The 26,845-nt window shown below is 53.4% G+C and overlaps 1 protein-coding gene across 8 annotated transcripts in view; it reads left to right on the forward strand.

Annotated features, from left to right (window-relative positions):
• The first annotated feature begins 1,635 nt into the window (after positions 1-1,635).
• CDC14A (cell division cycle 14A) overlaps positions 1,636-26,845 on the forward strand; it is a 67,337-nt gene continuing 42,127 nt past the window's right edge. For 2 of the 8 annotated variants that reach the window (XM_070396092.1, XM_070396093.1), the window contains exons 1-4: positions 2,385-2,915; positions 3,675-3,765; positions 14,221-14,296; positions 21,508-21,600. In XM_070396092.1, coding sequence (XP_070252193.1) covers positions 2,867-2,915; positions 3,675-3,765; positions 14,221-14,296; positions 21,508-21,600 — 309 coding nt within the window. In that variant the 5' untranslated portion in view covers positions 2,385-2,866. Of the gene's footprint in view, positions 1,680-1,819; positions 1,838-2,384; positions 2,916-3,674; positions 3,766-14,220; positions 14,297-21,507; positions 21,601-26,845 lie in introns of those variants that run through there. The other 6 variants (XM_070396089.1, XM_070396090.1, XM_070396095.1 and 3 more) reach the window with 5 other exon arrangements.

Here is a 26,845-nt window from a genome sequence, read left to right on the forward strand (position 1 = left end):
AATCATGACTTCATTACGAAACTACAACCACTGGGAACTTTGACTTCATAATTGAGAGAATCGTGTTTGTGATCTCGTTAGAACTTGGATGTGTGCTGTGTGCACTGTCTTGATTTTTCTTGTAGACTTTCCTATGCCATGTAGGTTCTGAAGATTTTGCTTGAGAGCTTTGATCATTCAGACAATCACTTTCTTTTCATGCAAAAATTTTAAAACTTACTTAAAGTCTTCGAAATGAATATTTTTAACTTCAAAAATTTCATTATAATGTTCATATTGCACATGTGCTAAGGAAAAAGAAACCCTTTCATTCTGAGGGCTTAATTTGAAGGACGTCTATTTGTTTAGGCCATGATTCACTCCTCATGACCCAAATTTCTAAGCAAGAGAATTATAGGACAGAACATGTTTCTGTAAATTCAATTTAAAAAACAACAAAAGGGTGTTCAATGAAGTCTGCCTTCTCTGAAAGCGTAGTGTTAAGATTTCTTTTCATTAGACCATTTCCTTTGAGAAATGTAAAGTTTACGCATTGAATGAGAACTCCAACTTCTTTTTCTAATGCAGCATTTCTAATAAAAAACAGGGATGAAAAATTGTTAAGGAATCTGGTAAGCGAATTTAGATTCTACATAACTTTTAAATTGGCAAATTTGGATAAAGCTCTCCATCATTGAATTAATTTAGCCTTTCCAACAGAGTGGGTACGTTTATTGACACATTTGAATGCTTGGCTTTTCCACATACAAATCTCAATGAGAATTTTTTAAGAACATAATGTGAATTGGCCAACGTGCTTGCTGACACCAAGATTTGGGGGAATAAACATCAGGCAAAATTCCCTGATTGTGTGGCTGTGGACCACGTGCTTAAGAGATGTTTGCATTTTCTGAGCTCAGAGCCATGGGCCCCTGGCCCCTAAAACAGGGAATGCGTCTCAACAGAGTGGAACCGGCCTCACAACGCCTCCTTTTAGGACGTTCACATGTTTAAAAAGTCTTTTGAGATAGTTTTCCTCCTGTGAAGACCGGGGGATGGTGAAAGGTGCTCTTTAGTGACTCTTCCAGCTCCCAACTGGTGGGATTCTGGCCTTAGAGCTTAGAGATTCGGATGTTAGGGTAGGGTGTCCTCTTCACTCTTCCAAAGGCATGTGCCATTCGCAGGAGATGCTCTGACCCCTTCTTCTGAATATCGAAGCGATGTCCCTCTATCATCGCCGGGCCTGTTAGCTTCTGTGCAGCCAGCAGAGCTGCCCGGGGCTGAGACCAGCGAGAGCCCAGCTAGACTCGCCCGCCCCGCGGCGCTGCCGCCCAGCCGGCTGGGGCCACGCGCGCCCCCTTCCTCCCCGGGTGGGTAAGGGAGCCACCGCCGGCCCCGCTGCGTTTCTGCACAAACCACTCAGGGCGCATGCTCTTCTGACGATGGTCCGGAGCGCCATTTTCATATCCAGCCCGTCCTCTCCCGGGGCACGGCCGCGGGACACCCGGCCTGAAAGTTGCCCAGAAACCCGCCGGGGCCTCTGCGGGAGGACCCGCCCCCCGCGCGCTTCTGCCGAGGCGCCGGGAAGACACTCTTCCGTTGGTGTCCCCCGAAGACACGCGGCCCCTCCCGGCCTGTCCCCCGGTCCCGGTCCCGGTCCCCGCCCCCCGGCGCCCGCCCCGCCCCGGCGCGAAGTAAAGGTGGGCATTTGTGATGCTTTCTGCGCCCCAGGGGCGGCCTGAGGCTGAGCGCGTGGGGCCCCGGATGGGAACGTTTGCCCCCATGAGAACAAAGCGCACGTCCTCCCAGGGCGCGGTATGCGCAGAGGAAACCAGTTCGAGGTGTTCTGAGCTCGGAGGTAGCGCGTCTGCTTTCAGGGTTCACGGTCCAGACGGAGGGAGGTGCGTCCGAGGCGGGGCCGGGCCCGGGGAGCCGAGGTCTCCGTGTGTGTGTGTGTGTCTCTCCGTGTGTGTGTGTCTCTCCGTGTGTGTGTGTGTGTGTGTGTGTCTCCGTGTGTGTGTGAGTGTGTGTGTGTGTCTCCGTGTGTGTGTGAGTGTGTGTGTGCGCGCGCGCGTGCAAGAGTTCAGAAGAACGTGGGTGCGAGAGCCCGCGGCGCTGCGCATCGCCGCCTCCCGCGCCCCCGTTTCATTCATAAATGGCAGGTCTGGAGGCCGCCCCGGGCCCGGCGGGCGCTCCCCGCCCCGCAATTGGCGGACGGCAACAAAGCCTTAGCAACGGGCTCCAGGTGACCCGCGGGGCGCCTGGCGACGGGCGCGGGCGGCGCGCAGCCCGCGGCCGGCTGTCCCTTTAAGGGATGGCCGCGGAGCCCTGAGAGCGGAGGGGCCGAGGGCGGGCGGGGAGGACGGACGGGGGCGGGCCCGGGGGGGAGGAGGAGGAGGAAGAGTTGCCGCTGAAAGGAGGCGGCGCAGGAGGAGCCGGGGCGGCCGCCGCCAGCCCCGGGCACCGGAGTCCTGCCCGCTGCCGCGCGAGGAGCCACGGGCGCGATCGGGGCCAGACGGCGGCTCCTCCATGATCGCCCCGGGAGCCGGGAGGACACTCGGCCCGGCCGTGCGAGCGGCGCTGCGTGTCCCAGGCGCGGCGGTGGCGGCGGAGCAGCGGCGGCAGCCGGGTCCCGATCGGAGCGGCCACAGCCCGGGGCGTGTGCGCCCCGCGCGGAGCGGGCTCGGGTTCCCCACGGAATGTCCCCGGGGCGCCCGGCGCGCTGACCCCCGAGCCGCCTCCGCCCTCGGCGCCCGCCGCCCCTCGCGGTCGGGCTCGGTGTTCGGGACCGCCAGCCCCCCGGCTCCGGGGCACGGGGGCAGCGCCCGGGGGCGGGTGTCCTCCGCGGGCCACGACCCAGCCCTCCCCCGTGCGTCTCTCGCTTAAGATGGCAGCGGAGTCAGGGGAACTAATCGGGGCTTGCGAGTTCATGAAAGGTGAGGAGCAGCCGCCCCGCCTCCTCCGCCCCCCCCCCCCCAACTCCTCACTTGTCGCCCCGACTTCTCCGGGCCCCCCGCGCCCTGCAGCCGGCGCGCGCGCTCAGCCCCCCTCGCCCCGGTCCTGTCCCCCAGGACCCCCTGCTTCCGGCTTCTCTGTCTTTCTGGCGTCCCTCGTCCCTCCGCAGCTCCCGCCGGTGGCCTTCCCGCCGGTCCCGGGACAGCTCCGGCTCCTGCCCGCTCCGCACGCAGCCGCGGGGGCGGGCGTCCCGCTGCGGGGACCCTTTGGGGCGCCGGGATCTCACTCTGGGTGGCCTCTGTGTTCAGCCCCCCCACCCCCCACGATCACACCCCGCGCCTCTCCTCCCTTCCTCTTCTCGAGTCCCCGGAGCTGCAGGGGAGGCTCGCCTCGCTTCCCCTTCCTGCGGCTGCACATTTCTGAACCCAACGTGCATCGCCAGTTCTGCGGGGACCCCGGCTTCCGGGCGCTCCCCGCTGGCCGGACCCGAGGGCGACGGGGTGCCCTGCCCCCCGCAGAGTCCCCCCCTCCCTCAGGTGCTCCGGGTGCCTCTGGGGCGGCCGTGCCCTTGGGTCTCTCGCTTTCTGGGCGAGATCAGGTTTCTGCAAGAAGCCCGCGTGCTGAGGGCCTTAAGGCATGGGCAGCGCGTGTTGTTTTGATCTTCCTGTGTGTGTGGCCGCCCCACCGCCAGCTTCCCCACTTCTCATACGTTTCTCCCGTCTTTTAAACTTGTCTTTCAGATCGTTTATATTTTGCTACTTTAAGGAATAGACCAAAAAGCACAGTACATATCCACTATTTCTCCATCGATGAGGAGCTGGTCTATGAAAAGTAAGTTTCTGCTTTTTTTCTTCTTTTTTTCCTCTTTTCTCAACCATGTAGTTTGGTGAGGAAACGCTACTATCTTTATGGCTGTTTGAGTCACTTTCCCCCAGTGGTGCAAGTAACAGTACCAGTTGTTTTAAGGCTCAGGTGCTTGGGGAGAGGTGAACATACCTTTATTTTATCTTTAAATTTATTCATTTGAGATAGAGAGAGACAGACAGAGAGAGAGAGAGACCTCGATTTGTTGTTCCACTTATTTATGCAATGTGCCCTGAGTGGGGATCGAACCTGCAACCTTGACATAGCGGGAGGGTGCTCTAACCACCTGACTACCCAGCCAGGGCTGAAAGTGAAGATAAAGGGAACCTGTCAACACCTCAGTCCTTCCACCTTCCGTCTGTACTAGTTCTGACCACCAGGACAGACTGCAACTGGGGATTCACACTCCCAGAGCAGGACCAGGGAGACCGCCGTCGGTCCTTGCCGGACTCTGGCATGGCCTGGCGGCCGTCCCCCGGACGAGTGGGGGCCGGGGCAGTGTGTGTCCCGGGGCTTCAGCCTCGCAGGCCACAGGCTGCCGCTGGCGCTCAGGGTGTTTTTGTTGGTGCGGCTTGTTGTTTTGGAAAGTGGGACACGCTGAGCTGGATTCAAGTGTTTTCTGTGTGTGAGGAGATTTTTTTTTTTAATTTGATTTAGGGAGTTATTTTCCTGGGTGCTCCGAGCCTCCCAGTGTTCCTCGCCTTGCCTTTGCGGAGGGTAGAGGGGTGTGATTTGCTTTCTTTGGTTACCTTGCTGCTTTGGAATTTGGGTTTGAGGGTGTAAGATAAGAGTGTGGACCTGTTTATTGTGAAGGACCTGCCGGAAAAAGATACCTTAATAAATAATAAGTATACTAACAACTTAAATAGAGATAAACCTCTCTTCAATAAAAGCAACAGATAATAAGGAATGAGAAGACTGAATGGACTTGAGTATGTCCTTTTATTGAAAGAGTTGGTGTAGCCCTGGGCAGGGTAGCTCAGTGGGGTAGAGCTGCATCCCACTAGACCAGCGGTTCTCAACCTTCCTAATGCCGCGACCCTTTAATACAGTTCCTCATGTTGTGGTGACCCCCAATTTCATTGTTACAAATTGAACATAATGAAAGCATGGTGATTCATCACAAAAACAATATGTAATTATATATGTGTCTTCCGATGGTCTTAGGCGACCCCTGTGAAAGGGTCGTTCGACCCCCAAAGGGGTCGCGACCCACAGGTTGAGAACCGCTGCACTAGACCAAGTTGCAGGTTCGATCCTCAGTCAGGGCACAGACAAGAACCAGCCAAGGAGTGGAACAACAGGTCAGTGTTTCTCTCTCTTCCTGTCTTTCTAAAATCAATTTAAAAATTAGGAAAAAAAGCTGGTGTTTCATATATTTTGTCGTCTAATCTATTCCAACTGAAACACTTACTTTTACTTTCCTGTTGTCGTACCTACATGCGCAATGAGACGAGCATCATTAAATGAACCGTGGTCACTGTAGTTAGCTTCCCAGGACTCGTCCTGTTGAGAGGGAGTTGGGCAGCTCTGCCCAAGGATTTGTGGGCACCGCCCTGCATCCCGAGAGTGAATATCCTTGACCTTCAGGAGCCTGTCTGTGATCTGAGGGGAAATCAAACGTGCATTTGGGATGCTCGGACCTGGTGTCTCGGGGACGTCTCCCTGAGGCAGAGGGGCGGGAGCAGGGTGCTCTGTGACGCTGGGGTGAGAGTGGGCATGAAGGAGCTGGGCATGAAGGAGCCTGTGAATATGCCCCGGTGGCTGCAGCCAAGGGATGAGGCCTGGTGTCAAGTTGCAGCTGGGCTCCTGCGCTGAGCCGGGAGGTGGCCTGTTCCCGACCTGCGTACCTGGTGATGGCCCTGCCTGCAGTGTTTACCGGGTGGCTGTTGGGATGGGGCATTGCTGTGGCTTTCCTTTGGCGAGTTCAGGGTTTGGGCACTTCCTGGGCGTCTGAGGGTAGGACTGTGCACGCGCCATTATGGCCAGTTCCGCAGTGACTTACGCGCCGGAGGTGGTGAATCTGAAGGAGCTGGGGCCCGAGTGGCTTCCTTTGGGATTGCCAGTCGGTGGGCCCAGCAGAAAACGGCATTGAGCCAACTAAACGCACGGCTCAGTGGGCTTCTGATTCTAGGGCCGGTGGACGAGGGCCAATTTTTTGGTGTGATCTTCATGTTGGAACTTTAGGGTAGGGCTACAAATCAACACCCCTCTCATATTTATTTCTGCTGCCTCCTAAAGAAAGACTTGCAGGGAGACCATCCATTGATAGTGTGAGGTTTTTTAAAAAATTCTCATCACAGGATATTTTTCCATTGATTTATAGAGAGAGTGGAAGGGAGGGGGAGAGACACGGAGAAAGAAACATCGATGTGAGAGAGACCCATAGATTGGTGGCCTCCCGCAGGTGCCCCGACGGGGGCTGAGGATCGAGCCTGCAACCGAGTTATGTGCTCTTGATGGGAATGGAACCTGGGACCCTTCAGTCTACAGGCTGAAGCTCTAACCATTGAGTACACCGGCCAGGGCCCTAGTGTGAGGTTTGATGCCAGTGGGAACTGGGATGAGGCCTCCGGAACGGCAGAGCCTTCCCGTTGGGCGTGACGTGCTCAGCTGCCCTGGCCCAGCGGTGGCTGTTCCTGAGCCCCTGCAACTCTGTCTTACCGCAGCGGAGGGCAGGGGCTGGACGGCAGGGGCTGGACGCTGTCAGCGCAGCGAGGAGGAGCGAGCAGTGATGAATGTGCATATCACCTTCCAGGCGCTCCGAGCTTGGAGGGAGGATGAGGGGCCTGCACTGAGCCCTGGGCTGGGAGGAATTCACCGGGCGGCGGCGGGGGCGGACGCACACCTGGGGGCGGGGTTCACAGGGCGTCCAGGTTGGCTGGGAGGCCGGTGGAGTCTCATCAGACCCAGATGTGAGAGGAGAGGCCCCAGGAGGGAGACGAGCGAGGGCGAGGAGGCTGCCCAGGGACCGGCACGCCCTCCAGTTTGCCTGGTGTGGATGCAGGTCAGTGGGGTGTGCAGTCTGCAACCGGAACGTCTGCTGGGGGCGGACGGAGTGCCAGGCGAGGAGGCGCGTGTCCCAGAGGCTCTGGCAGGTCCCAGTGCGCCTGGTCTGCGTTCACTGCGAATACAGCAGCGTTTATGGTGCGTTTACACGTGTGACAGGTGCTGTCTGCCTTGGGTGCTTCCAGCTGTTAGTTCATTTGGCTTAAAATATGTGTATATATATATATATATATATATATATATATATATATATTATTGATTTCAGAGAGGAAGGGAGAGGGAGAGAGAGAGATAGATGCATCAATGATGAGAGAGAATCGTGGATCGGCTGCCTCCTGCACACCCCCCACTGGGGATCGAGCCCACAACCCGGGCATGTGCCCTGACCGGGAATCAAGCTGTGACCTCCTGGTTCAGAGGTCGGGCCTCAATCACTGAGCCACGCCGGCCGGGCGCTACACTTGAAGTTCGTAAGTTCGGGAGTGTTCCCCGAAGAGAGGAGGACGCAGTGAGAACGGAGTGAGGTCTGGGGAGGGAGGAAGAAGACTTGATCAGCGTGTGCATTTCCCGGCGGGGCCAGGGCGAGGGGACAGAGGGAAAGAGGACAGACACCCCGGGGAGGGAGGAGACAGGGTGAGGACACAGATAGTGGGGTCCGGCTCGTTGGCGCCACCTCTTCTTGGAAGCAGAGAAGGAGAGAGACCGCTAGGCCCCTGGAGGGACATGTCGTGGTGACCTGGGCCTGCCTGGTGACCTGGCTGGTGGTGGGACAAGTCTCCGCTGTCCTGTGGGAACATAGGTGTGTCCAGGAGAGGAGGTATCTGCACCACAGGCCTGCCCAGCCCTGCGCCGCGTGCTCACCGCCGAGCGTTTAATGCAGTGGCTCCCAGCCCGTATGGCCACGCCCCACCTGAGCATCTCTAAAACCCTGATGCCCCCCCCACCCCCCCACATGACACAGAATTCTCATTATTCAAAAAGTGAGCTCCTGTTCACATGGAGGAAGCCTAGAAGGCCACGAACTTGGTCTAAACAAGCTTCCAAAGAACATGGCATCCATGAGAGAGAAAAACAAAAGAACGAAAGGACCGTTGAAGTATGAGGAAGAAATCCCTAAGAAATGGTTAAAAAAAAAAATCATATGAAGTGATATGAAAAAAGAGCAACTAAAGTTTCAAAACATATAATAGAGAACCAAAATGCATAAATATGTCACCGTACATATTTATATGCTGTATATGAGGCCCCTAGAACCATAAGAAATGCAAAAATTCACTGTGAATAACTCATTCTCGAATTGCCCCCCTTAAACATCACATTGCCCTGCAGGGGGGGGGGGGTCGTGCGCCCCACGTGGGAACCACCGGTTTAATGCAGTGCTGCCCGAGAGGCTCGATGGCCACTTGGAGACACAGCCGTTACTTGTGAACCTGGAAGGAGAGGGCCTCCTCTGAGGCCGTGGGTGTTGTGGGCGCGGCCATGTTCTGTGCAGGTGGGGAGGGAGGATGGTAGTTCTCAGGACTGAAGTGGCCTGAGAAGTGGGTGGAGAAAAGGTCACACAGTGGCCTTGTGGGCACAGAAGGCGATTCATTAGCCACGAAAGCCTGAGTTTTTTGCTCCCTTTGTAAAGAGCACTTACCATGTTCCTATCCAGACCCGAGCGGTTGCAGTAAAATGCGGTAAAATGGGGTGGCTAAGAAAGCAACCCATTATCTCCCCGGGCCAGGATTTTGCAGATCAGGATTAAAATCAGAGCAGAGTCTAGCACACCTGGGCCCCCAAGGAGCCCCCTAAACACGGAGCCTTGCAAGGATAACCAGAAATGTTGTTCGGGGCCACTTTTGTCCATGCTGTTCCACGCACCGAGTTGTAGGCGTGTGCCTGTGGGTGTGCACCTGTGCCTGTGACTGTCTGCCTGCTGGGGTAGGTGGCGAGGAAGGCAGTGCCTGAGTCTGGGACCCGCTGGAGTCAGAGGCTGCTGCCTGGACCCTGGTTTATGCAAACACCTGCTGCTTTGGCCCCTGGCACTCACAGTGGGTCTCTCATCCTCGGGGGACAAATTCTTATCAGTCCCTTCCCACAGAGCTGGTGAAAAGGCAGATTTTAACTGAGGTGCTGAGGGCTCCATTAAAAGAGGCTGGTCTCAATCAGGCAGCCTGAGGGAGCCCCACATGGGCTGCAAGGGAGGGGGGGCCGGGGGGGGGGGGGAGGGGGAGCTGGCCCCGCCCACATCACCACAGGGCAGCTCTTTGTTTGATGTAGGTTCCTAAGATGTAAGATGTTCTCATTTTTAAGTTCATAAACACATTCAAGAGCCAAAAGTCAATGAATTTTACTTAGCCACAGCTCCATACGCCTTTGTGATGAAAAACAAAACAAAAACACTTACACATGTTTATGGGACATGAAAAAAAGCATCCCTTACAGTGGTTCTCAACCTTCTGGCCCTTTAAATACAGTTCCTCACGTTGTGACCCAACCATAAAATTATTTTCGTTTCTACTTAATTACTGTAATGTTGCTACTGTTATGAATGGTAATGTAAATATCTGATATGCAGGATGGCCTTAGGCGACCCCTGTGAAAGGGTCGTTCGACCCCCAAAGGGGGTCGCGAGCCACAGATTGAGAACTGCTGCCTTAAAACGTGTGAGTGGTTGCGGACTGCTACAGAAGACACTGAATCAAGATGGAGAGGTTTCCCTGCAGAGCACCACACCATTGCTTTGTGGCCACTCGAAGACAGAGAGAAGGAAGTGGACACAAGCACAGGGCAATAAACACCAGAAGCTGCAAATGTACGGGCAGGAGTCTGAGAGAGGAAGAGGTGACTACCGCCAGCGTGATGACGTCACAGCGACGTCTGAACTAGCTTGCAGGGTGAGGGAGAGCAAAGGGTCTCTGTATGGTCTCTGTGGGGACAGTACTGCCCGACTTGCTTACTGTTGTCTCCCTACACCCAGCACAGTGCCTGGCACACAGACGTGCTCAGGAAATGTTAGCTGAATGACTGAGTGAGTGAAGAAGGAAGGGGAGAGGGAAGGAAGGAAGGAAGGAAGGAAGGAAGGAAGGAAGGAAGGAAGGAAGAAGGAAGGAAGGAAGGAAGAAGGAAGGAAGGAAGGAAGGAGGAAGGAAGGGAGGGAGAGAGGAAGGGAGGGAGGGAGCGAGGAAGAAAGAAAGAAAAAGAAGTCAGTGTTTGGGAACAGCGAGATTCTGTTAGGGGAGGCGGAATATTTGGATGCAGAGGGGTCACAGGCGAGACTGGGACTGCATTAGGGGAAGGCGTTTGGATCTCGGTTGTGCTGGTTTGAGTGGCAGAGAGACTGACCACAGCTGGGCTTCAGCACAGCACTCCAGCAGGCGGGGTGGTGACCGGCAGGTGGGGTGCCTTAGGTTGTAGCAACGGGAACAGAAAGGCCAGGTGGGGGAGGGGCTAGAAAGGATGGGTTGACCAGATGACCAGGAAGGAGGAGGAGGAGGAGGAGGAGGAGGAGGAGGAGGAGGAGGAGGAGGAATGGAGGGTAAATTTAGGGGTTCTGTTTTAGGTGATTGGGAGAAAGTGGCACCTTAATGTAGGCCTTGTATGCACATCAGAAGGATGTTTTGTTGCTTTGTTTGATTTTGGGGAGAGGAAGACAAAATAAAGAGGGTGTGTGTGTCTATAATGAAAGGCAAAGAGGATCTGTGTCCTTTGTGGTCTTGCAGCAGGAAATAGACAATGCTGGCCGGGATATTGAGATACTTTCTTGCTTTAAAGTCTGGGGAGGTGGGTGGGCCGCTTGGTCTCAGGTTCCTTTCTGGCTCCCAGATGGAGCTGGGCTCGCTACGCCGGATGCATGGCTTCTTGAAAGACAGACTTTCGAGCATTGGTTTTGATTTACTTAAAACATTGAATTTTATTAATCAACTAAATATTTTCAGGACCACCAAAGAATCAGGGCTCTCTGCTTATGTAGCAGATTGTGTCTGTTTGCTAAACATCTTGTGTCTTTTAGTGCTTTTCTTTTCTTTTTTAAAAAAAATATTTTTTATTTCCGAGAGGAAGGGAGAGGGAGAGAAAGAAGCACCAATGATGAGAGAGAATCATGGATCGGCTGCCTCCTGCACACCCCACACTGGGGATCGAGCCCGAAACCCTGGACATGTGTCCTGACCAGGAATCGAACCCTGACCTCCTGGTTCATAGGTCGACACTCAACCTCTGAGCCACGTAAGCCGAGCTCATCAATCTGTTTTGTACCAAAGCCACTCATCTACCGTCTGCGTGGCCCACTCGCCTTCCATCCTGCGGTGACGAAGGCGTTAACCCACGCCGCCTGAGAATGTTCCGTGGGAGGGAATGGAGCCTCCCCCGTGCATTCCTGGAGCCTTGTTTTCACTGTCTCGGCTTCCAAGCGGGTTGTCATTAATTGACTTGCTCCCAGGAGGAGGTCACAGAATCGCAGACCCGGTGCCCGGAGGTTCCTGGATACCATTGAACCTGCTATTGGCTTTGAAGGCCAAACCCATCGTGCAGAAGCCGCAGCGGAAGCCTGAGGCGGCCCCGCTGCTTGCCCCGGGTCACGAAACGTCCCGACCTGGAGAGGATTTTTACAAGAATGTCCTGGAGCCACACAGATGGCAGTGCGGGAAGCAAGGTCTGAAATGCTGCAGGGAAAGATAGCTGTGTGTTCGGAGTTCCGGAGGGAGGGAGGCAGGTCCCAGGAGGGTGGGAGAAAGCGAGGTGGGCTGGAATTCCAGGATAGTCACAGTAACCTCTGTGCTCTCTGGACGGTGGTTTTTCACTTATTTCAAAGGCACGTTGGCCTAGAGGCACTAGAACAAGGGACAGGGCTTGCTGGAGGCAAAGAGAAACCTTTTACTAAAAACGTTCCGTGTCTGGGACGTGACCGCCCTCCAGGACCTGCCCAGGTAGGAATTTATGATCAGATCAGCTCGGGCGGCTACTTTCCATAGAACCTCCTTTTCACCTACCATGTGATGTGTAAATTAAATTCGATCATATATAATAGTCCGAAATACATACAGCGGCCAGAACGGCGATGTGACGCGGTAGAATAGAAATCGTGCGGGTAAGACCATCTAATGTCAGGAGAGAACTTCAGAAGCCGTGAATTCAGCAGCTCATTTGGTAGGTAAGGATGTGGAGGCCCAACAGGCAGAGACGCCAGCCCAGGGACACGAGGCACCCAGGGGGGACCAGACCCCTCGCTTCCCAGTTTCCCTCTGGGATCTCTGTGACGGGTGTGGGGCTGGCACTGCTTAGACGTGCAGTCTCTTCCCCGGGGGCCCGCGTCCCTGCGACCTATTGCACTGGGAGGGCTCCGGCAAAACTCGGACGGTGCTTTGATCTTAGGTCCGTGTTCGTTGAGCAATTTCGGCTTTTTTGAAACTTGACTGTTCTGAGTCTCAGCAGGTATAGGAGCTTTATTGTCTGACCGGAGGGATGCTGATAATCGCCCGGTGATAGGGAGACTACTGGGCGGTGTGTGTGGCCCAGAGGGCCGGGCGGGTGAATGTCAGCCACGATTTCTATGTACACGCGCCTACACGGGTGTCACGCCCCTCTGCGTCGGAGGCCACTGCGGCTCAGGCGTTGTCGCACTGGAACGATACACTGGCTTGTCGTGTCCTTGAGTGGTGAGCGCCTTGTGGGTAAGGGAAGGGTGGTCAGCCTGCTTTCGGTAAAGACCCCGCATGAGTGTGTGAGTGAGTGAGTGAGCGAGTGAGCGAGGGAGCGAGTGAGCGAGCAAGACAAACGTCAGCCGGGCTGGGAAGACACTGGAGAGCTGGCGTGCCTTGTTTTTCATCTATTTATAAAGCAGTTAAACTTATTTTTTTTTTGTATTGTCAACATTCTTGGATTAATATGTTAACTGGCCCTTGAAACCTATACACTTTTATTAACCAATGTCACCCCAGTAAATTCAATAAATACATGCGAACTGGCACTGCCTTGCTCAGTTGGCGGGTGTACATTTTGTTGAATGAATGAGTGTTGTTTGGAATGTAGCTTGTCCTTTGGCTGAGGAGTTGAACATTTTCTGACAGAACTTCTGGGATGGGAAGTAAGGTACCACCCTGCTCTAAGCAATGATTCCTCCGGGAATGGAACCGCTTAGACTAGAGTTTGTGAAAAACAACAACACAACATCAACTAGGTAAGGGCCGTCTGTTCACTCGTTCATTCACGTGGAAGGGAAGTGAGCACAAGGAGCAGGAAGGAGAACTCTGTCTTGGGGTTATAATTAAGAGCGTAACCAATGACCATTTCAGGATTTCACGTGCTTGCAGGGCCTCTGCCCCTCCAGCCAATGATCTTTGTTCCCAGGTTAGACTGACAGACAAGCACCTCCCCTGCGTCACCCTGACTTCACTGCGCATGCGCCCGCCTCCCCCTTTGCTGGACCCCTTCCCCAGTGATCTGTGGGGAGTGGACCGGTGGCTCCCTGGGGAGTGTGACCTTGCAGCTTCCTGGGGAAGCTGCCCAGATGGCCATGCTGATCATGTCTGGCCTCCCCTTTGCCCTCTTCCTATTATTATTATTAGCTAGCTTTAAAAAACATATATTTTTAAATTGATTTCAGAGAGGAAGGAAGGAGAGAGAGAGAAAAACATCAATGATGAAAGAAAATCATCAATTGGCTGCCTCCTGCATGCCCCCTAATGGGGATGGAGCCCGAAACACAAGTGTGTGAACTGACGGGGAATTGAACTGGGACCTCCTGGTTCATAGGTCGATGCTCAACCACTCAGCCACGCTGGCCGGGTGAGCTAGCTTTTGGTGCTGCTCACACAGGTGGTGGGAGCACCTGTAGGTGCGAGGCTGGGCAGGGAGTCGAAGATGGAAAAGGCGGGTGCTGGCGTCAGGTTAGGAGCCGTTTTCCTCGGGGTTATGGGTGATTGCGGACTGATGACCGTGTCCTGGAGATGTCAGGGGGTGGAGAGAGGGCGATGAGCCGGTGAGTCACACATTACAGAGGCCAGGGAGAATGAACAGAGGCCACTGGATGAATGGAGAGCGAGGTTTGCGTGGGTTTTGGAATTGGAACCCGGAGCCCACGAGCTTTGTGACTCAGTGGGTGATAAAGAAATACACCCGGCGGCAAGTGGAGGCCACATGCGAGTTGTGTTCGGGGGGTTCATTGCCTGGCAGGTGAAAGTCCTGGCAGGTTAGAGAGAGAAAGGGAGGGGGACGCAGAGCTGTCCAGTTGGCTCCCTAACGCGACACTGGTGGTACCTGAGTGCCTGTGCGCTGAAACCGCTAGTCCTTTGGATTTCTATGAATCCGTTATAAACTGACCCTATTCCTGAAGATAACTGAAATTCGATTGCAGCTTTAATGAAAAGAAAATGAGCACACGTGTGATTGACAATCACATGTGTATTAACTCCGTTTTTGTCTTAATCCCAGTTTCTATGCAGATTTCGGACCTCTGAACTTGGCGATGGTGTACAGATACTGCTGTAAGCTGAACAAGAAGCTGAAAGTGAGTATCGTGGTGCTGTCTCTCCTCTGGTCTCAACACCCTGAACTGTGAGCTCTGACCGATGGAGTGCGGCGCGCACCCGTCGGGCGGTGAGCTTGGTCTTTGGAAGGTTACGGGAGAAGCTCCCGCAGAAGTTGAAATGGGTCCCCCGCGAAGGACGTGCTGACCTCTTTCATGTGTCAGGATGAATTGGCACCGGAGCTGAAGGAAGTCACTGGGCAGGGATCTGCGAAAGGAAGCACCCAGCCTTTCGGTGTCGTTCTGAGCCCATCCGGTTGGCTCCCGGGTGGATGCTCCGAGCCCTCGCGTCTGGGCTAGCCTGGGTGCCCGGGGACGGGTGGAGGGGCTCGGCGTTGCTCGGCAGAGCTCTGGAGCCTACGTTTTCCTGTCTGATCAGGAGTTCAATTTCTCCTGAATGTCGTTCGGTAGAGTTAACAGCCAAGTAAGAGTGATGAACTGGCAATCATCACGGAATTTGGGTCATATAGTCAACATTGATCTATATATTTTTTTAAAAATATATTTTATTGATTTTTTACAGAGAGGAAGGGAGAGAGATAGAGAGTTAGAAACATCGATGAGAGAGAAACATCCATCAGCTGCCTCCTGCACATCTCCCACTGGGAATGTGCCCGAAACCAAGGTACATGCCCTTGACCGGAATTGAACCTGGGACCTTTCAGTCCGCAGGCCGACGCTCTATCCACTGAGCCAAACCGGTTTCGGCTGATCCATATTTTTTATATATTTTTATTGATGTCAGTGAGGAAGGGAGAGGGAGAGAGAGAGTGAACCATGAATGATGAGAGAGAATCATGGATCAACTGCCTCCTGCACTCCTTCTACTGGGGACAGAGCCTGCTACCTGGGCATGTTTCCTGACTGGGAATAGAACCTGTGACCTTTTGGTGCACGGGATGGTGCTCAACCCACTGAGCCACACCAGCCAGGGCTTTTGTTATTTGTTGTGTGTGTATGTTAGTAGGCATTTTATTCCCAATGGCCTTCATTTTAATTATGTTGACTAGAATAGAAAATTCTCTATCCAACATCGGCTTAGATTAAAAAACTAAAAACTAGAAACCACCATCACAAACAAAACCACCTCCCACCCCCTCGTTTCTTATTTTAAACTAGACATTAAAAAGTGTAAGTACAAGAGTTAAGTAGTAATGGGTTATAGTTTGCTATTTCTGGTCAATAGTTACCATAATGAGGGAAATAGAAGAGGGAAAATTTATTAAAATGAGAACAATTTGTAAATCTGTGTATATTACTTAATGTAAAAATGTCATCGATGATTGGTAGGCTAGACCAGCCATTATTAATCTGATATTCCAAGGGATTCAAAAATTCCTGAAATTTAAGCTAAGTGTTGCGTGCATTTACATTTTTCTTCAGAGGGCATTCACAGCTTTCCGACAGGTTCTGAAAGGGATTGTTTGCACAGACAGTGTTAACGCTGGGCTAGAGTATAAGGGCTTGTAAAAGAGTAGACTATACTCACAGAGGACTAAGAAGTGGTTTTTAAAAAATATGTATTTTTATTGATTTCAGAGAGAGAACGTGAGAGGGAGAGAAATAGAAACATCAATGATGACAGAGAATCATTGACTGGCTGCTTCCTGCATGCCCCACACTGGGGATCAAGCCCACAACCCGGGAATTGAGCCATGACCCCCTGGTTCATAGGTCAATGCTCAACCCCTGAGCCACACCAGCCGGGCAGAAGTGGTATTTTAAAAAACAGAACCTCCTTCAAACTTAGTCATTTAAGAAAATCTTTGTTACCGATTCAATAATCTGAAAGTTTTATAAACATGATATGGCTCAACCAGCTTTTTCTAAAATAGTCAATACAGTTAACTATTGATTTCCACTTTTCCCCGGAGAAAAAGAAAACCCTAGCCGGGGGTGGAGGGGAAATCTAAGAGTATTACTGAAAAAAGGGGACATTCTCGGGCGGTGATTTAAAAAACACCCCGAAAACCTGGTCTGATGACCCCACAGGCCAATTACAATGCTCCTGAGGACTGCTTTTGAAGGTCTGAAAGCATATTGACAGAAATGTAATGGTAAGTGTACAAAAGAGCCCAGGAGCCCTCTCAGGGTAGAATGAGGAGGGGCGGGCTGGTGAAACGGGCGATTGTGCTGAAGCACAGAGGTACCTGGCAGATGGCGGGGCCCGGTGCATGTCCCCGATGCTGAGTGAATCAGCGCGGTAATCCTAGCTGGGAGCCGGGCCCCGCCCCCCGTATCGGGTGCTTGCACACAAAAGCCCTTTTGATATAATGATCAGACCACCCTCTCAGTACAACCACAAAAACATGTTGAGATTTCTTCACCAGGTTATCTTCTGCCTCAGGTCATGGGCTTTGGGGGCCGAGGGGGGGGGGGGAGTGAGCTACCTTCTGGAGGCAGTTCCTGTGGATTATAGAGGTGTCAGGGGTTCGAGGCAGCATGAATTCACGTGGTAGGGAGCTCCCATGGAGTTTGCAAGACTTGGGACCCTTATGGCCATTCTGAAATCTCCAGCAAGAGGAAACTTCCTTAAAAGTATTTTTATTGATTTCAGAGAGGAAGGGAGAGGGAGAGAGAGAGAAACATTAGTGATGAGAGAGAATAATCCATCGGCTGCCTCCTGCACGCCCCGCACTGGGGATCGAGCCTGCAACTCACCCAGGCCTGTGCCCTGACCAGGAATCAAGCCGTGACCTCCTGGTGCATAGGCCAACGCTCAACCACTGAGCCACGCCGGCCGGACAAGAGGAACGCCCTTTATAGAGCATCCCCACGTGCCGTGGACCGTAGGATCAGCCTGCTCACGTGATGTCCATGAGCCGCTGTTCTCTGATCTTTTGACTCCGACGTTAATGGAGTGGGTGTGGAACGAAATGGGCCACCCTTTCCTTTTTGCTGGAACCATCCACCCTGTTGCCTGGGAGCGCCGCGTGAAGACGTAAACCGTGTTTTGTTTTGTGTGCAGCCAAAGAAAATGTTCAAGAACATCCCTTTCCTGGGCAAGCTGGAGGTAAACCGTGTAGAGGCGCTGGCTGCGCACAGGGGGACCCGTTAGCATATTTGATGGCTTTTGCAGAGAGATGACTGCTGTTGCTATGGGGACGCTGATGGCTGCGGCCATGGCTGGGCTAGCCTGGTCACCTGGAAGAGAATGACGCCTTGGTCACCGGGCCCTGGGCTGTCACCCACTTAACCTGACCCCGTCTCCGGCTGAGCTCGCTTGTGTGGGCTGCATGGCTGCGTTTTAGTTTATGAGCAGATGCCCCAGGCCGTGCTAGTGTCTCCTCAGCGCAGCCAGGCTGAGGCACGGCGTAAGGAAACACGGTGTCCTCACCCAACGACAGGAAGCCTTCACTTTCCCGCACGCAAGCGCCTTCCCCGAGGGAAGACACCGCTTCTCTCAGTCCTTTGTTCTTGCGTTTTGGCTTCGAGCTTCATCGCCTCCCTCACCTTTAGGCTTTGAACGGCTCATGGTCTGTGACCTCCTGAGCCAAGCATGGTGTGTGCATGTCACCAGCGCCCCAGGACGGCCGGGCCGTTTGCGATCGTGCGGCCTGTGGCCCGCCTCGCCCTCCGTCGCGGAGTCCGGGGCTGGTTTTCCACCAGGAGTGACTCCACTAGGACGCGGCCTGTCAGCCTGTCACAGGCTCTCCTTCCCGAGACAGGAAGTGCCTGTCGGGGTCGAGGCCTCCACCTTGATTTGTGCTGTTCTGTCCTCGCCCTCATGGGACTTTGGCTTACAAGTGCCATTAAGCGTGTATGTGCCGTCGTGTATGCCTGTCCGGTTCCCAGGAGAGCGCTGAAGCTCTGCCTCTCGCTCAGGGGAGCAGTGCAGGTGTGGGGATGAATGGAGGTTTCAGGATGTGAATTGATAGATAGGCAATACCAAGTCCCACCTTTTATGTATTCGTTCTTTACTCTTTTAGAAAATATATATTTTTATGGATTTCAGAGAGGAAGGGAGAAGGAGAGAGAGAGAAACATCAATGATGAGAGATAATCATGGATCGGTTGCCTTCTGCACGCCCCCCACTGGGGATCGAGCCCACAACCCGGGCATGTGCCCTTGACCAGAATCGAACCCAGGACCCTTCAGTCTGCAGGCCGACGCTCTATCCGCTGAGCCAAACTGGCTAGGGCTCTTTCCCTTGTTGAACATGACCGTACCTGTCATGAAGGTCACCACTGGCCCTTGCTGGTCCGTTTGTGGTAGCCTTGGCTGTATTTCCCCTTGCTGAGCATCAGACATCCATCAGACGGAGCGCTGCGAGGCTAGTGCCTGGGGTCCCCTTGCTACCACTCTCAGCCTGTGCTTCACACACAACTCGGGCCCCGCTCTCACTGATAGAGCAAGCACGACCTCCCTCAGCCCCCCTAACCCGCACCAGACTCAGCAAACGGGTGCCCAGGCTGCGTGCAGTCCACAGACCTGTTTTGGGGGCATGGGTGCTATTTAAAAAATTTGAATTTATGCTCAACACCAGCAGTTTATTTGTTTGTGTGTTTGAGACAGAGAAACATTGATGTGAGAGAGAAACACTGATCAGTTGCGTCCAGTACGTGCCCAACCCGGGATTGAACCTGCAACTGGCAAAATGTTTTGTGATAAAAGGAGCTCTGTTGTGCCTGCACACTGTCGTTCTCGTGCCAGACCGTCTGCTGAACAGTGTTGCTGGTGTAAGGCTGGGGCAGGGTGACCCAGGAGAGGGAGGCCTGGCTGGGGCAGGGAGGGAAGTTAGACAGCTCACGCCGTTTCCCCGTTACCGTTCACCGGGAGTTGGATTGCGTTCCTCAAGTAGGAACGGGTCTGACCTGGGAGATACTGGCCTGGCTTCACAGAGCAGATATTTCTCGACTGGAGTGCTTTTGAGATTAACTGAGAAAAACACCTGAATTCCAAAAACGTCCAAGCAAGGTAAATGCTAGCAGTTTCAAAACTATTCCTAAGAGTCAGATAGAAAACTTATTAAACAGGTCAGTTACTGCAAGGTCAGTTGTGACTATAGTTAATAACACTGTATTGTATATTTGAAAGTTGCTAGGAGTACGTCGTCCACCCCCCCCCCCCCCCCCCCCCCCCGGGAGGCAGCGCACAATAGGAGAGATTCTAAAGTAGTTAACATTTCTAGGTAGGTGCTTATGGGGGATTTTTAGGCCCCTGGAGGGACATGTCGTGGTGACCTGGGCCTGGCTGGTGACCTGCTGGTGGAGGGACAAGTCTCCGCTGTCCTGTGGGAACATAGATGTGTCCAGGAGAGGAGGTATCTGCACCACAGGCCTGCCCAGCCCTGCGCCGCGTGCTCACCGCCGAGTGTTTAATGCAGTGGCTCCCAGCCTGTGTGGCCACGCCCCACCTGAGCATCTCTAAAACCCTGATGCCCCCCCCACCCCCCCACATGACACAGAATTCTCATTATTCAAAAAGTGAGCTCCTGTTCACGTGGAGGAAGCCTAGAAGGCCACGAACTTGGTCTAAACAAGCTTCCAAAGAACATGGCATCCATGAGAGAGAAAAACAAAAGAACGAAAGGACGTTGAAGTATGAGGAAGAAATCCCTAAGAAATGGTTAAAAAAAAAATCATCTGAAGTGATATGAAAAAAGAGCAACTAAAGTTTCAAAACATACAATAGAAAACCAAAATGCATAAATATGTCACCATACATATTTATATGCTGTATATGAGGCAGGCAGGTTGCTGAGCTCCGTTCCATCCCCAAGGGGTCTCTAAGCGCAGATATTCTGTGTGCGGTGGTCAGTGTGCAAGGTATCGCAAGCCGCTTTACCGTCAGTGTGAGTTTATGGATAAGTATTGTTACTTATGTGTCTGTACTGTGAAAACCGTTCGTCAAAATACTATAACTTTGGGTCCTGGCTGGTGTGCTCAGTGGTTAGAGCGTTGGTCCTTGCACTAAAGGGTCTTGGGTTTGATTCCCGGTCAAGGGCACAGACCTGGGTTGTGGGTTTGCTCCTCACCCCTGGTTGGGGTGTGTACGGGAGGCAGCCAGTGGATGTGTCTTTCACACATCGACGTCTCTCTCTCTCTCTCTCTCTCTCTCTCTCGCTTCCTTCCCCTTCCACTCTCTTGAAAAAACAATGGAAAAAATATCCTCTGGTGAGAACTGACAACAACAAAAAATACTATCATGTTGGAAATATGAGGAAATTGAGGATGTTATTGAGCTCCACGTTGTATGTTTGAGTTCTGATTAATACTTTGATTTCGTTTTAACAGGCCCTCTTATTTGCACAGTTCCTTTCCTGTTTGGCGTGTGCACACACACCATGTTGTTTATTTTGGGTTTAGCTGAATGCTTGAGCATGCAGCATATTGCCTGGCATACAGCAGGTGCCCAATACCTGTTTGAACCCGTGAATGTAATACATGGCTGTTGTATTAAGATGTTTGCTGATAGAATCCTGTTGATGGCTCATCTTTTTCTATTGACCATTTATTTCCAGATCATGAAGAGGGGCTTCGTACACGACACGTTAGAAGGAAGGCATGAGTGCGGTGCTCTCGTTAACGTGGGCACGTGCACATGTTAAAGGGGGAAATGGACTGGCAGGCACATGTCAAAACCAACTATCTAATGTTACGGCATAGACCAGGGGTGGGCAAACTTTTTGACTCGAGGGCCACAATGGGTTCTTAAACTGGACCGGAGGCCGGAACAAAAGCATGGATGGAGTGTTTGTGTGAACTAATATAAATTCAAAGTAAACATCATTACATAAAAGGGTACGGTCTTTTTTTTTTTTTTTAGTTTTATTCATTTCAAACGGGCCGGATCTGGCCCGAGGGCCGTAGTTTGGCCACGGCTGGCCTAGACCGTTGTTCTGGGCATGTGTGTGGGATGTGAAAAGGACTTTACATGGAAGATCCCGAGTAAATCTTCAGAAATGGTTTCTCTGATAAAGATGCTAATTAGTAACTCAGTTATTTCCAATGTATGCGTCTCCTTTCTTGGGGAGACACATACGTGGTCCAGTGCCAGTTCTTCCATCGCGATGAGCTGCAAAGAGTCCGAGCTGGGAACCCTCCACTCCCGACACTCACGTCCAAACGCCATAGAAACCCAGGGTGTGCGGGTTCCCCAGGGCCCGTCTGGGAGAGGTGAAAGAGGGTGTGTCTCGCATCTGTCCCCCTGTGGCTGCGGCCACCCTAACTCTCTTTCCCTCTCTCTCCAGTCATACAGTTTATCAAGAAAGAAAATAGTGCATTACACCTGCTTTGACCAGCGGAAAAGAGCAAACGCAGCATTTTTGATAGGTGCTTATGCTGTAAGTACTTGTGGCGATTGCTCTGGGTGATGGGGTGCTGACGCTGTCCTGGATCCAGGCCCCGCTATCCGTGGCCTGGTGGGGGGGGGGGGCGGTGGGGATTCTCGGCAGCTTGGGAGCTGAGCGGATGGAGAGAGTGGACCTGGTGCCGATGGGCTGTTCTCTCTTGGGTTCTATTTTCGTAGCTGACGGCAGAATCTCGGAACCGCGGTGTGTGGCTGGGATTCCAGGGCTGTGCAGGTGTTATAACAAAAAAGAATACCCAGAGAGGATATTTCCAGAAAAAATTATATGAAAAGGCTGTTGAAATGTTCCTTTTTTGGATGAAAGGAAATTCTAGAGTGAATGGGAAGGCTGATGATCATTGTTTTTACCAGCCCAGTTATTCCTCTATCGAGGAGGCAAACCAGTCAGAAACCCTGCGTGTAGTACAGCTTTCCCAATAACTAGATGGAACTTTCCAGAGCTCATTTGGATGAGACGTTTTGCCCTCTGTGAGCACTGAAAGGTAACGTGCCTGCGACCGAGTTTGGATGTGACCATTTCTAGACTTTTCTGTAACATGCTGGGCTGGGGCAGAATCTTGGAAGACAAGCCATCCGGACTTCAACCACATCTGCGACCTCGAATAGCTTTTTAGGGACGAGGGCTGGCCAGGTAGGAAGATGCTGGGGGAAAGGCAGGGACAGAGGCGTCACTGCCCGGCGTCCTTGGGGAGGGTCAGTGCCTCCTGAAGACCCTGACGAGGGAGGCTGGGCTACTGGACACCCCACTGCCCCGGGGGCCACAGCCGCGGGGGGAAGCCCAGCCGTGCGCGGGGGAGACCCAGCCGTGGCAGGTGCAGGCTGAGCACGGTGACCAGGTGATGGGCGGACGCAGCCTGGGAACGAGGACCGAGATGCCAACTCCGCCCGCTGACGGGGCAGCCAGAAGCCTCGGGCCGCCCCTCCTGGTCCCTCTGTCCCCCGCTCTCTGGGCACAGCCTGGCTGTGGGTACGAGGAGTCCTGAGTACGAACCAGGAAAACGCTTTCTTGCTCGCGTGGCTCTGGGGTGCTGGGGAGAGTCCGCTATCGCCCAGGCTTCATTCGGTTTCTTATCTGTAAGACGAGAGGGTGGATATGATGGCCTCTAAGTTTCCTCCCAATTCCGAGGAGACTGGGATGATTTGCAGCGCCGGCCAGGCTGCTGCTTTTATTTTAAGAGCAGCCCCGACAGGCAGGCCGCTGGTGGGAGCGTCCAGGGGTGCGGGAGCCGCGTCTGCAGGCGTCTCCCCGCTCACTTCCGGGGCTGGTTCAGCTCACCTGAAACTGACCGTCTCAGAGTGTTCCTCCTCCTCACCACAACGCTCTTATTCCCCAGTCCTTGCCTTTTGTTGTTGTTAATCCTCACCCCAGGGTATTTTCCCATTGGTTTATAGAGAGAGTGGAAGAGAGGGGGAGAGACAGAGAGAGAAAAACATCAAAGTGAGAGAGACACATCGATTGGTTGTCCCCCCTACCCCCAATCTCCCCAACCAGGGCCAGGGATGGAGTTTACAGTGGAGGTATGTGCCTTTGACTAGAATCGAACCCGGGACCCTTCTGTCTGTGGACCGACGCTGAATCCACTGAGCCAGACCGGCTAGGGCAGTAAAGAAGTGGACTACCATCAGCAGCGTGCCCACTCAGAGGAGACTTGTCACACTGATTTCTCTCCTTCCTCTTCTCACTCATCAGTTTGGGCAGCTCTGCCCTCCAAACATACCGCTGCCGCATGGTTGTTGCTGTCAGCCAGCCGGCCACGGCCGCTGCTCACCTGGACGCCAGCACAGCGCCCCACACCCCTCCTCACATTCCTTCCTTTATCCAGGGCCAGAGTGACCCTTCACAAGCATAAACGGAATCGTGTCACTGCCCTGTTTCAGCTCCGTCTACGATGCTCAGTTCGTGGCGTAAAGTCTGATCTCTTTACCGGTGCCATTGAGGTCCTCGCTGAGCCGGCCTCTCTGCCTCTGATCTCTCTGATCTCCTTGCTCACCCTCCTCCCGTCGGCCCTGGAGGCATGGCTCAGGTGGTTGGGCGTCACCCGGTACAGGGAAAGGTTGTCGGTTTGATTCCCAGTCAGGGCACATGCCAGGCTCCATCCCTGGCAGGGGGCGTGCAGGAGGCAGCTGACCGATGTTTCACTCTCACATCAATGTCACTGTCTCTCTCTAAGTCAATTTAAAAATCTTTTAAAAAGACAGATGCTCCCCTCCCAGTGGCCCTCCACCCATGGGATCCGGAGTGTACTCCCAGCGGAAGGCCCTTTTCGCACCTGCAGTGTCTTCACCCCAGCCCTCTGCGTTCCTGGTTCCTTCAGATGGTCCCTCCCCAGAGAGCCTTCTCTTAGGTGTTCCCTCCTCCCCCACCTCCAGCCACCCTCTGCCCTTGGCTGTTTCATGTTCTCTGTCACACCGTGTCTGGAGTTATCTGATTCATGTATGTATTTACTTGTTGGTTATCTCTTTCCTGGACTAGAAGGCAGGGACCTTGTTGGTTTCATGCATTGCTGTGTGTGGCAGGTGATAAAATATTCAACAAGGGGTTAGGACCAGGCATTCTCCGCTGGACGCTGGCCACCACGAAGCCTTCCTGCCACGCTGAATCACGGGGACGTCCGGGGTGGGGGCGTCCCAGGAGAGAGAGGAGGTGCGGTCAGTGTGGAAGGGGTGGGGTGCTGCCAGGCTGTGGAACAATGGGACTATTTCAGTGTCTGAACACGGAGCATCGAGCTTCGAACTGTGCCTGGCACATAGTAGGTGCTTCATAAACATCTAGTGAATGAATGGAAGATGGAATGACAAAATAGGAAAGCAGGAAGGGTGGTCACGTCAGAGGAAAACTCTGAAAACGATCAAATTGGATGTAAAGTCTAGTTAACACACGTCATCACACATAGTTACATGCTTTTTTCTTTCGATGATTCCTAACCAGTGTTAAGTGTGCGGTGCCGTGGAATTAGGCACATTCACAGTGCGGTGCAGCCACCAGACCCTTCCTCCTTCCTTCCTTCCTTCCTTCCTTCCTTTCTTTCTTTTTAAAAATATGTTTTTATTGATTTCAGAGAGGGAGAGAGAGAGAGAAACATCAACAATGAGAGAGAATCATTGATCGGCTGCCTCCTGCACGCCCCCTCTTGGGGAATTGAACCCATAACCCGGGCATGTGCCCTGACCGAGAATTGAACCGTGAGCTCCTGGTTCATAGGTCAACGCTCAACCCCTCAGCCACACCGGCCGGGCCACAGCCCTTGCTCTGGGTGTGCCATCGCCTGGCAGCCGGGCACCTCCTGGGCCAGGGCCGTGCTGTGGTTTCCTGCCGGATCGCGAGTGTGAGTCTGAAACATGCCTGTGCTCCTGTTTCCTCCCCTCTCAGTGGGGGAGGGCCTTCTTATGTTTGACCTCGGGGCCGTCATGAGTATGAAGAAGGAGATGAAATGGAGGGTGTGGTGCCCAGTCGGAAACCCACAAACCCCTCTGGGTGGGCGATGCCGCAGCCAGGGGTGACCATGACTGCCCGAGAGCGCAGTGAACAGGACAGACGGCAGGCATACAGGGAACCCCCTCCCCCGTGAGCACCTCTGCGTCCCTAGCGTGACCTTGAGCTCCCGGAGCTGGAGGGCTCAGAGGTGACCAAGACACCAACTTTGAAACAAGCCAGTCGGAGGAAGACAAGGGCCATCGTATTTCACATAGATGTGGGATCTGCTGAACAAAATAAGCTAACTCATGGATACAGAGAACAGACTGGCAGCTGTCAGAGGGGAGGGGCTGGGGGCTGGGTGAGAAGGGTGAAGGGATTAAAGCAAAGAAAAAAGAAAGTCATGCCCGACTGGTGTGGCTCAGTGGTTGAGTGTCGACCTATGAACCAGGAGGTCACGGTTCGATTCCTGGTCACACGCCCGGCTAGTGGGCTCGATCCCCAGTAGTGGGCGTGCAGGAGGCAGCTGATCCATGATTCTCTCTCATCACTGATGTTTCTCTCTCCCTCTCCCTTCCTCTCTGAAATTGATAAAAATATATGTTAAAAGAGAAAGATTCGTAGACACAGACAACAGTGATTGCCAGAGGAAGGGAGGGCAAATGGGATACATGGTGGCGGAAGGAGACGTGACTTGGGCCGGTGAACACAATGCAACATGCATTTGACATTTCGTAGGATGGCACACCTGACGCCCGTGTAATTTTACTAACCAGTGTCGCCCCAACAAGTTCAACATGGTGTTTCTCTCCCAGGACTCAATACCGAGTGCACCTTCAGGCAGGGTGCTTGGGTCACCAGAGCCCCCCAACCCCACAGCAGTTGAAGAAGGTGGCTTTAAAAATTACAAGCACGGGTTAACTGGGCCCTTGCCGCCGGCTGCAGGACCAGGTCCTCACTGGCTACTGTGCTGTTTTCAGTTCACAGACTGCGAACGGGGATCAAGGCGGGGGTCAGGCCGTGACGACCGAAGGAAGGAGAGCGTGTGTCCGAGGAGCAGTTACATTACATGCCCTGGTTTGGCTTTAAAAATTAAATGCAGAGCCCGGCCGGCGTGGCTCAGTGGTTGAGCATCCACCTAAAAAAAAAAAAAAAAAAGGCATTTGCCTCCCGAGTTTACAGACAGCCACGGAGCAGATGTCAGCGCGGTGCCTGTGGCCTTTCCGGGGAAGGGAGGAGAGGCACATGGCCGGGCAGCTTCCGGTCCCAGTTCCTTCCTTTTAAAGCTTGGCCGGCGAGGACGGGCCTGTGACCATTGCTTGCCAGTGGGCTGGACGGGCGCTTACCCTGGCCGGTATTTTTGGTGCTTTAAGGAGGTCAGGCCCCTAAAATCATTCAGACTCTGCATTTGGAAGCTCTGAGTCTGCAGCTGGGGGGCGGGAGGTGTGGGGGGAACGACACTATCTTTGACTCCGTTTAGCTGTGGGCTAGGAAAATGCTTTTCATCCGAGGAAGCATTTATCATGTTTAACGGAATAAATGCATCTTCCCAGGAATTTTTGGTTTCTGTTCTCCCTTTGGGTCCTGATAACCAGCCTCGTCTGTGCTGTAAATAAGCTCTCAGAGCCCGGCCCACGTGGCTCAGAGGCTGAGCGTCGACCTAGGAACCAGGAGGTCAGGGTTCGATTCCCGGTCAGGGCACAGGCCCGGGTTGTGGGCTCGATCCTCAGTGGGGGGTGTGCAGGAGGCAGCCTATCCATGATTCTCTCTCATCATGGATGTTTCTATCTCTCTCTCCCTCTCC

Source organism: Myotis yumanensis, unplaced genomic scaffold (genome assembly GCF_028538775.1).
Source record: "Myotis yumanensis isolate MYYU_CA2020_CCGP unplaced genomic scaffold, mMyoYum1.0.hap1 SCAF_17, whole genome shotgun sequence".
Taxonomy (NCBI): domain Eukaryota; kingdom Metazoa; phylum Chordata; class Mammalia; order Chiroptera; family Vespertilionidae; genus Myotis; species Myotis yumanensis.